Source organism: Eptatretus burgeri, chromosome 2 (assembly GCF_056783735.1).
Source record: "Eptatretus burgeri isolate ZD-2024b chromosome 2, Ebu_testis_v1, whole genome shotgun sequence".
Taxonomy (NCBI): domain Eukaryota; kingdom Metazoa; phylum Chordata; class Myxini; order Myxiniformes; family Myxinidae; genus Eptatretus; species Eptatretus burgeri.
Genome location: NC_140962.1, coordinates 13,070,512 through 13,088,934, shown reverse-complemented (window position 1 = coordinate 13,088,934; position 18,423 = coordinate 13,070,512). Strand labels below are relative to the sequence as shown.

General features: G+C 42.4%; 1 protein-coding gene across 5 annotated transcripts in view; it reads left to right on the top strand.

The window, feature by feature from the left end:
• Window positions 1-18,423, top strand: part of SLC29A1 (solute carrier family 29 member 1 (Augustine blood group)) — a 67,373-nt gene that overhangs the window by 4,308 nt on the left and 44,642 nt on the right. For all 5 annotated transcript variants that reach the window (XM_085863363.1, XM_085863391.1, XM_085863377.1 and 2 more), the window contains exon 2: window positions 15,005-15,121. In XM_085863363.1, coding sequence (XP_085719489.1) covers window positions 15,093-15,121 — 29 coding nt within the window. In that variant the 5' untranslated portion in view covers window positions 15,005-15,092. The remainder of the gene's footprint in view (window positions 1-15,004; window positions 15,122-18,423) is intronic.

Sequence of the window (18,423 nt, the reverse complement as noted above, 5' to 3'; positions counted from 1 at the left end):
GACACGCTCTACCAAGTGCCCTTCAAATTTAATACTGTACTTACCTGAGGGAAAGTTGAACAAAATTGGTCTTACTTACACATGGGTGGCGTGTAGGCTGCGAGTTGCTGGTCTGCACACCACGTACTCGAAGTAAAAATTGTAAATACAAATTACTTGGTCAATTGCATTCAATGATAATGGCGTAATAATATTGTTGTGGGGCCGGGTCTCTGTGGTGAGCACGACCACTCGATGGAGCAGTAGAGTTGGCTTCACCCCCATTGGGTGGACGGCGTGTCGTGGCTCCACCTTCTTGAAAAGGACTGCTTGGTCCGTGCGTCGCCCATTGGGTGGAAAATGACGCATACCCTTATTTGGCGCGAAGCCAGAACGAAGCGCTCTGTGCCCATATTTGGGGTCAAGCCAGAGCGAAACGCTTCGTGACCATATTTGGTATGAAATCCACACCGCCTGGGGCATGGAATTCCGCCCACGCCCGCATGCCAGCAGGCGTGCGAAGAGCATGGACAATGCCGCGAGCAGAATATTGTTCTTGTTGGGGTAACAATCCTATCTATAAAATAACTTCGCAGCGCACGCACACTTAATTCCCATTAGACATAGGGGAAAGGGAGCTATCTATCCACATTTACTTAACAAAATAACTGAGCTACGGGGACCTGAATGTTGAGGGCTCATGGCTGCCAGATTCGTAACAATATTAACAGGCCGCCGTCTGGACATTGTGAAGATGCATGACATGGACATTTCACCTTTGGAGGATATTTTCTGTTCAAAATGTTATTTTTGCAATAATTATAATGGCATAATAGTGATTGATGGAGCCATATTTCTTCGTCCATCCTTCGTGCTCTTTTCGCTGGGACGTTTTTACTGCGTTACGTCGAGCACGAGGCAAGGCCTCTACAGCCGTGCACGTTATCCCGCTGTCTACCCCTCAATCTGTCCCATCTCTTCAATGACGACAGTTGAACAATGTAAACCATATATCTGACGTCTGTAGGCGACAGGCTGGATGCCAGTTGCTAGGTGTCAGGAAGATGGATTTAGCAAGATGACTGTGTAGTAAGATGACGTTACGTCTCGTGCTAGGTTCGGCCTAGACCGTGGTGTATTTTTCATGACTTGATGAAGCGGTAAAATTATTTCATAAACCATTTTTAATAACTGCTAATTAGCCTACCTTTCTTAATAATAACTTAACTTAATGAGATGTAAAACGACACATTTTCCCGATTGTCACTTTTGTTCACCATCACAAAGCATAAATTGTGCTCATGCAAACAAAGGTGGTGCCCCTAGAATGCGAACTCACATTTGTTTTCATGAGATGTAGAACACGGTTTGTGATTTTTTTCTCCTGATTGGCACTTTTGTTCATCACAAAGCATAAATGAGAACAAACGTGATTCATTTTGCAACTTGGGGGAGGGGGGGTGGAAAGAAAAACATAGACCGTCTGATCCCTGGGAACATAAAACAAAATCGTAAATTGTTTTTTTGGCGAATAAGTGTGCGTATTTCTAAAATTAATGCTGGGTTGGTAGCAGTAAACAAAATGTTCCTGCAATAAAAAAATTTTGCCAATATTAATACTGTCAAACTGTATTACTGTCTGTGACATAATGTTATGGGTTTCCGTTGTGAGCACGGGGTTCACAAGGGAGTTGCTCAGACCCACGACTTGACCGCCGATCCTGAAGCTACAAGTCATGGATAACTCCTTGACCCGATGGGTTGCTAAGCAACCATGGACGCTGGTTAGGTCAACCAGCTCTCGCAGGGTCCATGCGTCCAGCATCGTGTTACCTTACCTGGTGACCTAGTTACCTCAACTGGGGAACGTGCTCTCAACGTCCCACCTGTCTACTTATTAGGTATGGCCGAGCAAATCTAGGTCAGGCATTGACTATCCCGGACCGCGAATTAGTGGGGAACAACTTCCCGGCTATTTATCATGTGCCCACTTTGCCGAACCAAGTAAGGAAAAGGATCAACGAATACGCCTGCGAAAAACCACGAACACCCAAAGCACAGGGCTGAAAAGACACCTCGAATACATATACTGTAATCTCGAAGCAGATCACATTTTATCAACTGCTAATATGTGGGGTCCGACAGTAATAGATGTGGGTCATGTCAGGGGTCGTGGTGACAGACAGGTCGTCTTTGTTGTTGGAAATGTCGAGAAATTGCACACCTGGGAATTGTTCTCAATTGGTTGAAGGAACGGATAACTACGTTGAAGCACTTGGAGGTAAATGAGTGTGAAAATTTTGTAGATAAGAGTTGGTTACATTTGTGGACCGAGTCTGTGAGGAGACTGGGCATTGTGCAAGGACAGGGCGTGCTGAGTGTGCAGCGAGGGCAGAGCATGGTGGGGGTGCAGTGATCGGTGATGGAGTGAGGACAGGGCGTGCAAGGGTGCAGGGATTGGTAAGGTTGTTGTTGGAGTGCGTGCAGACAGGAGGAAGTTGTAAATAAAGGAACTAAGAAACCGAAGACAAAATAAAGCTCCACACCCAGATAATATGCATCCAAGAGTATTGAGGAATGTGGCAGAGCAGATAAACATGAGGTGGCCGATATTTTTAACAAGTCATTGGAGTCGGGACTGGTGGCACAGGATTGGAGAGTAGCAAATGTAATAAAGGATCCAGAGAAGAATTTGGGAACAACAGACTTTTTAGTTTAATTTCACTTCTAAGGAAGGTGTTGAACACATCATTTTGGGATCTCATTACGAACCATTCAAATATATTCAAATATATTAACTGTTGTATGAAGGTCACGTTTAACAAATTTACTGTGCAGTTGTATGATGCCATTTCTGATTGGATGGCTGAGGGAAGTGCAGTGGATATGGTATATCTTGGATTTATGAAGGCATTTGATAAGATATAATATTGAAGGTCAAGGGCTTGTGGAGTAGCTAACAGGATTGGAAACTGGCTAATAGTGATAGGAAGCAAAGAGTGGCTGTAAGTGGAAGGTTGCAAGTACACCTATCCCTCATCCCTCACTCCCTTGGGTGGATGAGGGAAAGGCAGCGGACGTGGTAAATCTCGACTTTAAGAAGGCATTTGATAAGATACCACAACAGAGGTTGTTAGCCAAAGTGAGGGCTTGTGGAGTGGCTGGTCAGGCAGCAAATTGGATTGCAAACTGGCTTAGTGGTGGGAAGCAAAGAGTGGCTGTGAGTGGTCGGATGTCTTGCTGGGAGGATGTAAGTAGTGGGGTATCTAAGGGATCAGTACTGAGACCAATACTATTCATTATTTACATCAATGATTTGGATAATGGGGTGAAGAGTAGGCTTTCCAAATTTGTGGATGACACAAAGCTTCGAGAGGAGGTGGTAATCAGATACAGGAAAGTATTGATACTTGCATAGATTGGGAAAAAGATTGGCAGATGGAATTTAACCTGAGCAAGTGTAAGGTGTTGGGGATGGGAAAGAACAATGAAAATAGAGATTGTAGGATGCAAGTGGTAATTTTGGAGCGTGTCACACAGGAGAAGGATCTGGGGGTGGTAATCGATATAGGAGGTAAGCAGGCAGCACAGTGTCAGGCAGCTATAGGTAAAGCGAATAAAGTTTTAGGTTATATTTGGAGGGGGATCAATTATAAATTGATCGTTCATGGCTGTAGAAGATGTAGATGTAGAAGATGTAGATGAAAGATGTAGAAGGATCTGGGGGTGGTAATCGATATAGGAGGTAAGCATGCAGCACAGTGTCAGGCAGCTATAGGTAAAGCGAATAAAGTTTTAGGTTATATTTGGAGGGGGATCAATTATAAATCCAAAGAGGTGATGTTGACATTGTACAGGAATTTAGTGAGGGCCGCATCTAGAATATTGTGTGCAGTTTTGGTCACCACAACTCAGGAAGGACAGAGAGGATTCAGTGCAGGGCTAGTAGATTGATTCCGGGCCAAGCTAGACTCAGGTATGAGGAGCGGCTGAAGGAGACAGGGCTTTATACATGAGAAAGGAGGCAGTTACAAGGATATATGATGGAGATGTTTAAGATAATGAAAGATGTAGATGAATTATTCAACAGAGGCGAAAGTGATAGTTTTGTCGTTGCCGGGTTCGGGGGTGAGGAACGCCACAACCGCCAGATGGAGCAATTGGGCCGTCTCCCACCGAACACCCGGAATTGAAGGTCGTCACCCCGGATAACTCCGAAGTCGACAGGTCGCTTAATGGACCGTGGACGCCGATATTTCAACCGCGTAGCGTAGGGTTATTCGTCTTTAGCCAAAATACCTAAGTCACGACGTGATTTAAACGACCGGGTAAGCCACACCCTCAGCCGGCTTTGTCCGAACTGAGTTGCTCTTACCGACTCGGATCTGGTGTAACCGAGCAGGAATTGCCAAAGCCACGCCGGCCCAAATAACAATTTACGGCACAATCGGCCTCACGAAAACTAAAACCCAAACCATGCTAGGCCAATGAGAGAAAGCACAGAAAACGAGCTGATAGATTTAACAAGAGGGTTTATTTTACAAAAAATAATCAGGGAGGGAGACACAGAGCAGGGTTAAACCGACTAAAATGCAATGTACAATAAGCAAGGAACTTATGCAGTTCTACTTATAAGGCTGGCCACAGACAGACACACATACCCAAAAAGAAATGGTGCCAACTGGCCTTTATTCGGACCCTCCCGCCACGGAGGATAGGTAAGCTGGGGTTAGAGTTTGGTCGGGTACCTGGCCGCCTCGTGTGGTTTTACCGACCCGCACTTGTGTAGCTCAGAGTCCGTGGAAGGGAACGGGGATCCCCAGCTCGAGCGCTCCAACACAACCCACCACGGTGGGACTCGAACTCACGAACCAGAATCCAATGAGCGCAGTCAGGATCCTACGAACGACCCGGCCAGCCACGAACGAGGACCGACGACCAGGAGAGCCCAGCAGACCAGAAGCAAGGAACGACCTCCAATAACCCCCCCCCCCCCCAAATACAGCTCGCGATCCTTCTTATCCCTCCCCCGTGTGGGGTGGAGAGATCCGCTCTCGGGTAACTCTCCTCCGGATTGGACGAGGGGTTTCGGGTGTCGTGGTGGCCAGCCGTGATTGGAGGAGGAGGGGCGTGTCGGCGTCTCTGTGCTCCTCCCCCGAGAGAAGCTCTTTTGCCTTCCCCGGTGTCGACAGGGGAGACATTCTTTCTTGATGGGGCAGAGTTGGAGCTGAAGCGATCTCACCCCTGATTGGACAAGAGGAACATTCCATCTTGCTGGGGTGGAGTCGGCTCTGAAGCGATGGAAACTCTGCCTACGTTCATGGCCTTGAACACGTGTGTAATGGAGCTGAAGGAGTGGAGGGGATTGATGTAGAAAACTAACTAGAAAGAAACTCTCAGCGCACATATGAAATTCCCATTAGACATAAGAGAGGGATTCTAACTATCCACATATACATAACGAAATAACTAAACTTTGGGTCAACTATATGTGTGAGGCCTAAGTCACATTTGCTCAACGGCGAGGATACAGCAGCCGAACGCCCTCTGACTTGACAGAAACGTGCGGCGGCCGCAGAGTTTCTGCAGTGGCCTCAGGGTGGCCCTACGCCATTTGGCTATCTTTTACAGGCTGTAGGGGTCGCCATGGAATTGTAACGCGGAGTTATAACTTTTTTCATTACTACGTTCACCGTAGCAATTCGACAAGCCAAAAAAAAAAAACTGGTAATAAAAAAATGAACCCACTCGTTACCGTCCGTCTGGCCGCACATTCGCCTTAGGGCCCCCTGCGGTCGCCTTGTGGGCACCTTGAGGCTACCTTGCATCTGCCTTGAAAATTCTATGGCCGCCGCAGAGCCCCCTTAAGGTCACCGTGCGACATCAAATCAAAGACCGTACGGCAACCCCACATTTTCGGTGTCCACAATTTCTAAATACGTCGTGCGGCTCCCCGAAAAATAAAAACAGATGTGACTGCTACATTGTGTGACCGTGGAAATACTGCGGCCGCCGTATAATTGCTAGTGGCCATAGATTTTGGAGACCCCACGGCCACCGTGGCAAATGTGACTTAGGCCTGAATGTGAATGGTTTCCAGATTCGTAACAATAGGCCAGGGGCCATAGCCTGAGAGTAAAGAAGAGGAGAGTTGAGAGGGTGGTAAGGTAGGGGACTTGCACTCAGAGAGTAGTTAATGCATGGAATGGCCTCCCTGGAAAGGTAGTGGCAGCAGAAAGTTGACAAGTTTAAATTAGAATTTGATTGGTACCTGGAAGTTATGGAGATAGATGGATCTGCGGATGTTGATAAGACTTTAAGGTAGTTTTGAGTATTGATGGGCGATTGTGTACAGAGTGCTGTTGGTGGGGGTCTCGACAAAACGTGTTGTGTTGTGTTGTGTTGTGTTGTGTTATGTTGTGTGGTTGATGTGTGTGTTGTAACCAAGCCCATCCCTCCTCCCCTGAGGAGGAAAAAAAAATACAAAAACTTAAAAATAAATATGTACAAACAAAAACACCATTAAAAAAGATAATAAATTTTGCATTTTCTTCTTTGGATCTTGTGTTACGTGTGTTGTGTTGTTGTCGCACAGGCATGATGGGCTGAATGGCCTCCACCTGTGTCTTATTTCCTTGTATTATTTACAGTGTGTATGTATATATCTATATACACATCTTGAAAAATTGTACATAAATCAAAAATTTGGCATTTAAAACCCAATTTTCCCATTGACTTCCATTACATAATTGGAGATTCGTTCCTATGGAAAAATTTCGGCCTCAACATGAAAAAAGTAGACACTTAAGAATGCAGCAAGCCTTTTTTAAACACATATTATGGTGGCAGGTTGGGATGGGGAAGAAAGGGGGAACACAGAATCGATAATTAATAATTATTTACAATGAGAATGAATGAAACAGGCCAAAGGCAGGCAGGCAGGATGACCTCCTCTATCACTGTTATCCTCGAAACTAGTTATCCTCTGTCACGATCCTCCTTAGACTAGGTCTCCTCCAACAGTTCTCCTGTCCTCTCTGTTGACTCTCCTCCCTACTGGTCCCCTCAGTCCTAAACCCGCTCGATCCAGGCTCATTCCCTCTGCACAACACACCACCCTATTGAGGCGTCTATAGCTCCGCCCATCAAGGCGTTCATAGCTTGGCCCCCTCTCCGTTACCTTACACAGCCCCCAATACCACCTGGTCCCACCTCGTGGGACATCACAAGGGGTTATATACATACCATTTCCTTAACCTTGATCCCAAATTCATTATTACCATCCACCATCCCCTGTATGATGCACATTCAAACAAGACAATCCCTAAGTTAACGATTCCCTACTTGATCATATCGAGATGGGCTAGCTACTCGTACACGGACCATGCTACTCGATACACTACTATCTGTTCCATGGCAATGTCTAATGTCCAACCACCCCCCCCCCCCCACAAACGTGACAATATTTAGTTGCACTTAAAGGTGTAGCTGTGAGGGAATTTGCTTTTATTTTGTCCATTATGACGAATTGTTCCCACTGTAGACGTTATCTAGTTATCTCGAAAGTTGACTCCAACATGACATTTCAAAACTGAATATTCTTCCTTTCTTTATTTTTCACTGTCCACAACCCACATGCACACATTGTAATTTGAAATACCTGTACATTCAACAGCCTCCTCTCGGTTTGTATACAGTCACATATTTCTCTTTCCAGATCCTTGTCAATCCTCACATTGCTGTTCTCCCCAACACTAATCTATTCATTTCTCCTCCACATTTTCCACTCACTTCAATCTTTGAACTCAGGAAGATAACCTTTCCATGACTGACACGTAATTGTCCCCCATTCTGAACACGTCGATGTTCTCAGGTGACAAGATTTTAATCTTTTTTCTGATTTAAATAAAGACCAGCTTTTCACTTTCCTCCTTCATTGTCTGCAGCGGTGTCATCAGCATACCTTAGGTTGTTGATGCATCTTCCTCAAATCCTAACTCCAGCCTATATGACTATCATCCAAGTTTGATTTCCTCATGATGTATGGTACTCACGATGCAGATTGAACAAGTAAGGGGAGAGAATGCATCCCTATCAAACCCCTTTTCCAATTCCAAAGTAGAACTGCACTCTGTCGAGAGCATACCTCTGCCAGGCTGAACAGTTTATGTTTTGTATCCCACCGATAGCTCGGATTTGGATCCGGACCTGAACCAAAATTGAAAGTGCTTGTTCTTGTCAACTAACCATTCATCTACCAAGTTTTGCCATAACTCGTCCACAACTTTTTGAACCATCATGCTATATACATACTGTATATCATTTCTGGCCCCATCTCTCAATTTGAGAAGAATCACTTAAAAAAAAATTAAATAATTCTCGTATCCTGGTGTAGATCCGGATCTTAACCCCAAAATCCAATCAATTCGTTCTTGTCACACACCCACCTGTCCACCAAGTTTCGTCTGAATCCATCCACAACGTTTTGAGGCATTGTGCTATTATATGTATCATTTTTTTGTCCCCATCTCTGAATGGTAAAGAATCACTTCAAAAAATTATAGTATCTGGATCTTCACCAAAATGAAATCATTTTGTCCTTATCTTGATATTGAAAGGTGTAGCAAAAATTAACCTGGGAGTGCACCACGTCAATGTTGGGCCAAATCACCTCATTTCCTTGCTTGAAAACAGTTTCTCTCGGATGTTTTCAAGCAGTTGTCGTTTTTTCGTTTGTTTTTCTTTTTCTTTTTCCCGATGATGTTTAGATGTACATACATGCAGGTAATTGCCTTGTGGGGGGTAGTGGAGGTTGTTTTTCTCTGACCTGATCCTGGGTATCTCCAACACATCGGTAAAATCTGGGGGTGATTAGGGTCCAGCCGTATTGTTTTTTTATTATATATATATATATATATATTTTTTTTTTTTACAGACCTACACACATACGTCCAGAGAGTTTCCTTGTGGGGGGGGGGAGGTTATGTCCATGACCTGACCCTAGGTACCCCCAGCAGGTATACAAAATTTGGTGGAGATTGCTGTAGGAGTGTGGAATTGTATAGAAATCAAAGAATGCCACACACACGTGCACACACTGAGGTGGATAATTTTAGAAGACCTGGGAGAGCTCCATTCCACCTTCTGACACACACACACACACACACACACACACACACACACACACACACACACACACACACACACACACACACACACACACACACACACACACACACACACACACACCACTCTTTATATAGTTTTTTTTGTCTTGCATCTCACTTCTTTTTACATCCTCGTTGAGGTTTGCAGATAGACCCCGATGCAATATGTTTGTGAAGTGCAACGTGCTGTCATTTGATTAACACCATCATTGAAGCGATAGGTCGGCACGACGGCTCGTGCCGTCACCGCAATACCACATCTTCTTCTTCTTTCAGCTGCTCCCTTTAGGGGTCGCCACAGCGGATCATCCGTATGATCCGCATAGTGATTTGGCCTAGGTTTTACACCGGATGCCCTTCCTGACGCAACCCTGGTCGCCTCTTACGACATAGGGATATGGTACACCTATTTTAACCGGGGTATACACCGGCCCAGTACACTGGTACTCATTTCTCCGACCTCGGAAGTATGACAGGCTGAGTCAACCCCCTGGTGTTTTAATTCAGTGGCCCAACGGGGCTTGAACTCAGGACCTTTTGGATCCCAAGCCACTGCCCTAACCACTGCGCCAACACCAGGCTCCCACCGCAATACCACATGACAACCAATATGTGCATAGTTTGTCAATTGCTACAAGTACTCTTCCCATGTGTTTGTTCAATAGACTATGCCACTCCCAAAATATTTTCAGAGTAATGTAATTAATTTAAGTAAATACATTCTTGTCAAATCGGTGAAGTTGTATATGCAAATGCTGCCCCAATGCCTTGGAGTAACATTGACACATTATATCTTTGTTTCTTCTTTTACATATGCAATAAGAAAAAGAGTAATCAGAGATTGCAGACCCTTGCTGGGACTTGTTTTGTGTGTTGCTTGTGTAGTTTGATGTGGTGTTTATTGTGTGGTGTTTGTGGACTGGTGTGTTACGTAATTAATAAGAGACATAATTAGAGCTGCCACTGTATAACTGCTGGCAGCGATGACCGGGTTCCAAGACGTCATGCTTTGATGCAACCACGTTTTGATTGGACACCTGACCCTGACCCATGACATTTTTTATTATTATTCAATTGAATTCAGAATGGGATTAAGATAAATTCAATTCAGATCAAATGGAAGCCCAAGTAGGTACAGCCCTGCATTGGAGTAATCAGAAGGAACCCAAACAAACAAAAATAAAAGACTAACTCATCAGGAGGAACCTGAATAGGATTTGCATTTCAGCTGCTACTCTTCTCACCTCAAACTCATCCAGGCACAACCAAGTGAGTCTTATTCATAAATAATTAAAAAATAAAAATAAAAACCCACATCAAAAAATAAACAAGCAGTCATAGACTGGTACTTACGAAATCCTCAACTTGACCTCTGACCTTGTCTAATAGAAGCTGTCTATCGAGAAGGTAGCGACGCAAACCAGAAGTTTCTACGATGATTCTGTACCAAACCATCAAAAATCGTAACGTCGACCGAAGCAAAAATCTCCATTTCTCCACGCAATTATTTAATATTATTTTATCAAAGTCACAAAACCGTAATATTCGGCCATCCACCAACAATCTTTACATAATCTCACGGCTTAGCGAGTCAGGCATGCGACGATAACCTTTATTGGGATAAAAAAATGACTTAAACACCATCTTTATCGAAAACACCGTCAGCGCGCACACGCAAAACCTTTACGTGACTCAACGACGCGTCTGCTCGAGCGCTCTGCACCACGTGACGAGCCGTGACGCGGCGAGTGAAATATTTTTTATACAATCTTAAAACGTCTCCAAAACATCCGATTTTTACCAGAATTTCGACAACCGAGTGTTTAGCGTCCTAAGCGATCGCAAAAACGGAAGACAAAATTAAAATCGAAGTTAAAACTAACTCGTAACGTCGACCGAAGCAAAAATACTCCATTTCTCCACATGACTTTACGGAATTATGTTTGACCTCACTGTGACCTTGACCTTTGACCGATTTTGACCAAAATCTAATCAGCGCTAGCCATCACCTTCCTGAATCACGTGGTGTAATTTGACATTCGTAGCTTCTTCCGTTCTCGAGTTATCGTGCCTACAAACAAACACAAAAACACACACAAACAAACACACAAACAGAGAACGGAAGTCATCAATATACTTACGAAATCTTTAGATTTCGTAAGTAATAATTCTGGCTGCCAGACCATGTGTCCAATCAAGTTGAAATTTAAAATATGTATTCCCCATCACTGCAAGATCAATTGTGAAGTTTCATGTCGATTGATGAAGCAGGTCCAGAGAAAACATTATTTAATATTTTCTTAAATCCAATATGGCTGCCAAACCATGTGACTTCTTAATTATTCCTTTACAATCTTGTACACGCATGCTTTGGGGAATATTTTTGTGAAGTTTTCCCTCGATCTGTCCAGCTGTTCTAGAGAAGAAGATTTTTTATATGTTTTCGGGTAAATCCAACACGGCTGCCAAACCCTGTGATCTATGGCATCAGATGTGTGAGCCTTTTGTTCCTCATGGATAGGTGGTCATATGTGTAAAGTTTTGCCTCAATCTGTTCAGCCATTTCAGTGAAGATTTTTGAAGGTTTAAAAAATAAAATTAGAAAAACAATATAGGTGCTGAATCACATGACCGATAATGTAATCAAACAAACAAATTTTGTGGATCATTTTATCCAAAGATGACCCTCAAAAATGTTCTATGAAGGCACCGATGACATCATAAAAATACATCACCGTCATTCCCCACGAGGAGTACTTGCCGTGTGCCAAGTTTCAATTTTTTCCTCTGTGCGGTTTCAGAGATACAGAGGTCCAAAGTTTTTCCAACAGGGCTGCCACTCCACGTGACCTATGACGCCATAAGTATCATTTAAACATTCGACATGAGTCGTCGCATCTATGGTGAAAATTTCATCTCAATCCGACAAGCAGTTGCGGAGAAAACACAAAACTTCTGCACAGACAGACAGACAGACAAGCAAACAGACAGACAGACCAAATGCAATCCCCCTCTCTTTCGGCGAGGGTAATAAATATATAGTATATTTGGTTATAACTATATGAATGAGAACAAGTCCAAATGTATCTTGTGTTGACTCAGTCGGTTTCTTCTGTATACTTTAATCTTGTATTGGCTTTGAGATCGTATGATGTCAAAGTTCCCCCATCTTACCTTTGTCTTAACACCAGAATCGTTTAGTGAGGCCTCAGATCTATATTATTGTGTTCACTTTTGGTCACCACATCTGAGGAACGATGTCGCTGCCAAATCCGGTGAAAGCTCGACTAAGTTGTGAGAGGAGCTGAAGGATGCAAGACTTTTATACATTAGAAAGGAGCCAGTTATGAGGGGATTTTATTGAGATGTTCATGATAATGATGGGTATAGACAAATAAGAGCAGATTTTTTTTTTCATTTTTTAAAGCAGAATGGATAGCAACAGGACTAGGGATAGCCTGAGAGTAAATAAGTGGAGTTAGGACAGTAGTAAGGCCAGGTTATTTCTCTCAACAAGCCTGGAAAGATAGTGGCAGCAGAAACAGTAGATGTATTTACATTGAGTTAGATTGGTCCTTATAATTTTGGAAATAGAGGGGTACATGGATATTGGCAGCAATGGTTGGAAGTGGAGGTATGGATCTGTGATTGTGATGTCTGTGTGAGGCGATCATAGAAAGGTAAATGTGCCGTCGGTGTTTGGTCATTCCTCATCCATCCCCCCTCCCCCAACCCCCAACCCCCACCCCCATAATTTTTGTTTTTTAAAAAAAGAAGTTTTATTTGCAAATATACATGATGTCTGAAAAGTAACAACATATTTTTCACTAATCATTATTTATGATGTTACTTTCTTTCCATTTTGTGCTTCACTCAATACCATTTCTTATGGCAATAATTAAAATTCCATGTTGGCTCCAGCATTTCTCACGTATGTTTGTAACCTCACTGAACGGTGCCAAGAACATCACAAATTTTGTTTTCAAGTTCATCCAGAGTTTTTGGTTTTGATTTGTAAACCTTTGCTTTGGGCCAGCCCAAAATAAAAGTTGCATGGTGTTTGGTCTGGACGTTGTTGAGATCATTCTGTATGCCCTCAATAACCGATCCACCATCCAGGAAAATGTTTTTCAAGCCAAGTTTGAACAGTTAGAGCAAAATGTGGAGAAGTGCCATCTTGCATAAAAGCAGTTATTCAGCATTTTCCCATGAAGAATGGAACGCCTTGCAAAATTTTCGAGCATTTACAAATATCGCTTACTGTTCTTGGATTCTCGTAACAAGTACGGGCCAATGGATTGCCAGTCAGCATACTCTCAACTGCCATACGTGTCATGATCAGTATTTATCAGTATTGACTGATATAGTGGTTAATAAAGCCCCCAATATGGAACACACTTCCTCAGACCACAAAATGTTAACCATTTCAAGACAGTCATCCTTCCAAGACGGCAAATTTTTTGTAAATTCCGTACAGATATCAGTGTTCAGGATACAGTCGTTGGACATAATGGCGTTTCCATGCACAATAATTCGGTACCGATTTCAGCACAGTATAAGCTGTGTAATGTGTCAAGCCACTTTTCTGAGATGTCTGGCTCACTGATGTTGACATACTTTGGGAGAACATGTCTTGTACAACCTGCACATTTGCTTATGAGTGTGAGGTTGATGGTCTCCCAGATCATTTTGTATCCTCAACTGAACTTGTAGTCATTAACTTAAACTGAAAGTTTTTGATGGTCTGATGATTGAGGGCTGCATTTCTGCCATACTCATTTCTCCACCACCTTTGAACTTGCCAACTGACGGCAAACCTCATACCCTAATGCAGTTTGCGTCCATTATTGTAAGGTCAAATGTTCAGCGAATGATTGTTCACCTGTAAATACATTAAAATGGTATTTGTGAAGAATAAAATATTAAATGGAAAAATGGTGAAGAATAACCCTAAGATAAGTGAAAACGGGATTGCAGTCATCACCTTTGCTCAAGGAGTAATGATAGAATATGAATAGCTACTTGCTATATAAGTGTTTAACTGTACCTGCTCTACTTTTCGCATTACTGCTCCTCCACCCCCCCCCCCCCCACATGCCCTCTACTACCCTGCTCCAGTGAATTTGCCACTAAACTGATAGATTGAATAAATGTGGTGTTCATGTAACACAGGCATTATGGACCAAATGGCCTCTTCCTGCATAAATGTTCCTTTTGTGTAATCTACAGAAGTAGACTAACTCAAGAAATTGAAACTCCATTTTGATTGGACATAAAACATCAAAAGTCATTATAAAAGTACATCTCTGTGTTTCCTTGTGCCTTTGTCTTGCACTTGATTTATCAAAGTAACATCTTTAAAATATAATCACATTTAAACATTTGGTTGTCCAATCGTGAATGGATATTGTTTAAACATCCAAGCCTTGGCCTACAACAGATGTATATTAGACTAACAACTTACAGGGTTCAAATCATCATCAGCATCAGCATCATCATCATCTTTATTGAGCCTTAATCCTGACAGTTACTGCAAGTGTTAGCTACTCAGATCCACCTTCTCCATTCTCCTTTATGCAAATTATACGAGTTCATTTACTTGTTTTTCTTGCTTTATTTAATTTTTTGGGGGTAAACAATTATGATCCTGTGTTCATCCCCACAATGAAGGTTATCTTAATTTTGTAAGTGCAATTGATTATCATGTAAGTGACTGTGGTTGACTTGATTTTGCAATTTTTTCTTGTGTGATAGAAAATGATTCATCCCTGGAAAATGTATGATGGAAAAAAAAACACTTGGAGACCATTTCATCATTACTTCCTGTCCTGATACTGAGGTTTTTAATCCCTACCCAGCCCTTCTAGGCACGTGGCATACATTACTCTGCTCAGAGCCTCAATCTGTGTGCCTGCAACACATCCTGTTGCAGCCGAATAATTTGCCATGCCTCTGAATAAACCACCTAAAGACAAGTAAGTCGTTTCTAAAGTTTTTTTTTTTTTTTTTAATTTCAAGCTGATGAGGAAATCGAGTTTCTGGATTTGATTGGGTTTTACTTTCTCTTATTACTATAGTTTTGCAGTCATGGATCAGTTCTGGACACCTCGTTCATTCGTGTTGCTGCTAGTACCTTCACCTGGGGATACAGGGATTGTTAAAGAGCAGGTTTTGGGTCGCTGATGACTTCGCGTGATTCGAAGGTTCTAATCACATTAATAATCGTTGGACAATTATTTTCTTACATTTGAAACTAAAAATATGCTAAAATTAACTTTTAAGTCAAAACTTTTCTCAGTGATCGAAAAACAGACCGGAATTTACCGAAGATGCTATGATGTCACGTTCTCTGAAAACTTCGTGAACATTCGGAAACAGCATGTGAACAATGGCAAGATGCGAATCAGAGAGTGATTTCAGTGGCGATGAAATTGAGTGTTTTCATTCTGATATTCCTGAGGACGAGTCAGAGGATGATGGGAATTTATACTATGGAGTTTCTGGCCCTGAGCCATATAAATTTGAGCCACTTGCAAGTGCCAGAAAACGGCCAATTTCATGTACAAGTGGCAGGACTGACTCCCCGGCAGTTCACACTGACAGAATCCACCAGACAGATTAGTTTGTAGATTTTCATTTTCTTGTTCGATGCATAAAATAATGTAAAGTTTGATTTGTCTGTGACTTGATATAATAATTTTTAACTCTCTAGTCACTCAAGAGTCAAAGGAGAATTAATTAATAATGGACCCAAATATATTATACACCGAAGCCTTGGCGTTGAAGTCTTTCTGACAGCTGAGCTTGACCCCAGCGAAAGTGAATAGTTAAAACAAACCCCAACTTTCAAGAGACTGTTGTGGCATATAAATACTAAAACATGTTTAGCCTCATTGGGAAATATTCTACCAAATTTAGAAAAAAAAGTGGAAAATTGATCAATTTTTTACAGTTGAAATGAAATAGCCCAATTTGCTGATGCTGTTAAAAAAGTAATTTAATCAACAATAAGTTTATTTGTTGAGAAATTTTTTCATGCTTGTGTTTTTCAGAAAGTTTATTTATATGTTTTTCCATGTACTCTTTAAGAATACATTTCAAGGATTTTCTCACTTGAACTCAACAATTGATTCTGTGACAGAACAGTATCTGGAGAACTTGTCAACCAACAACTCAAATTCACAGAGTGGTGATCAGATGTGTTGATGCCTTTGTAATCTTCGGCTGTGAAATGGTCACCACAAATGACAAGTCTATCCAAAGGGTACTCTTTACCCGTTTTTATTGGGGGGAAATTCGCCCGTTTTGTTTGTACAAATCTTATCCACTGCCGGCGAATGTTTGATTCCTTTGAGAATCGATGGGAGCGATTACCCGTTTTCCAGCCATTTTCGCAAAACATGACGACACACGTACGAGGCATGATGTACAAATATCCAAATAACTTTGTTCTACAATAATTCAAAATAAAAAAGGATAATATAGACAGTTGCAAGCTCAAAAAAGCGAAAGAACGGCCTGCTGAACTGGACACTTCTTCAATGAGCGAGTGAGCGTCCGCCTTGTTTTGAAGAACGTGATGTCACCATCCGGCATCCATATTTGGCACGCCACTGTTTTTTTTCAACAGCCTCGAGAAATAACAACTTCGGAGTTTAATTTCATTAATTCTCCTAATAATTAGGTAACCACAATAGTTTGCATCGAGCTATTTCAGCCCCTAAGAACCATACCGGGCCATCCCACCTTTTTTGTGAAATTGAATTATGAGTGTCTTCAGGTGCACAAAACTGATACCTTTCAGGGCCAAAATGGGCCAACCCATCAGAATATATTATGATAAGGATATAAGCAAAAAACCTCTCTGGCTCTGTTAATATGCATCTGAATGGGCCATCCCACATTTTCCCCATGATTCCATGTGGGACATGTGCGACCTGCTTAAATCATGTATAGATAAAATTCTGCATTACTTATCGTTATTTATCCTAAGGTATTTTTTATTGTCATGAGCTCATTGTGACACAGGAGACTGAGAACTTTGAGTCCCTTTTTCTCAAAAGTACACCAAGATGGGATGGCCCTGTATGGTTCTTAGGGGCTCATTTAATGCACATACTGTATAATCATTTTGATAAATTTTCAGAACATGTTTGGTTACCCGCAACCTGCTCTTTAAAAGGTTAAACTCGTTCTGTTTTGGCAAATGTGGCAATGTTTATACCATGATTCTTGACACTCTCCTCTCCCATTCTACTTTCTCTTTCTTTTTGTTTTTATAAACCTGCCAGCACTGCACTATAAATGTCATACTTTCCTGTTTATGCAGGTGGCATATTTTTTTGATCAAGGTGCTAACAACAACTGTTGCAGTAATGAGGTTAACGGCCATCACCTGACCCTTTGGACACACCGTTAATTCTTCGTAATTGTAGAAAAACCGATTTCAAAACTAATATGTACCAAAATGTAATGAAACTGTGTTGATAAAGACAGCATTGTTTTGCTGTTCTGTAAACAGGTTTGTTGTGCTTTTGGTGCCGACCTGGTTTGTTACAAATGTGTGAAATGGTGAAGTGAGCACGGATGGATCGTCGATACGCGACTGACATAATCAGTTTGACTCGGTCTCTCTGCAATTAATTTTTGGAAACCGTTGTTCATTTCAGAAACCAACAAATTAGAATATTAGATTTGGGGAGCTTCAGAATGAATGTAGAATGTAGATATATATTGTTGTGGTTGACCAAATTCGCAAACCACCATTCAGGTCCCTTAGGTGAGATATCTCGGTAAGTATATGTGTAGTTAGGCCCAAACCCGTTGTCTAGAGGGAATAAATGTCATTCATGAGGGCTGCGACTCTTCAGGATAGCCGTTTTTCTTTTACTCTCTTTATTTTGGACCAGCCGCCATTATTACAACCACCAACCACAACGCGGCCATCACAACAACAACCACCAACCACAACGCCGCTTCACCACAACCGCCACGACCTTTACCATCACAACTCGCCACCATCGCATCACCGTCATCTCGCGCCACTCGTGGGCACCGATGCTGGAGTCGTGCGGGGCGCGCACCGAGCAGCGTGTTCAAAGACATCACGGACTTTCCGCAGAAAAACGGATCAAAAACGACTCACGCCCACTTTTGTTCCGTCCAATCGGTGAGCGAGGGGCGATTTGGCCCCGCCTCCAGGGCGTTGGAGGGCGGACGCTATATGCAAATTCATGGATCAAAAAGCATTCACGCCCACTTTTCCTCGGGCCAATGG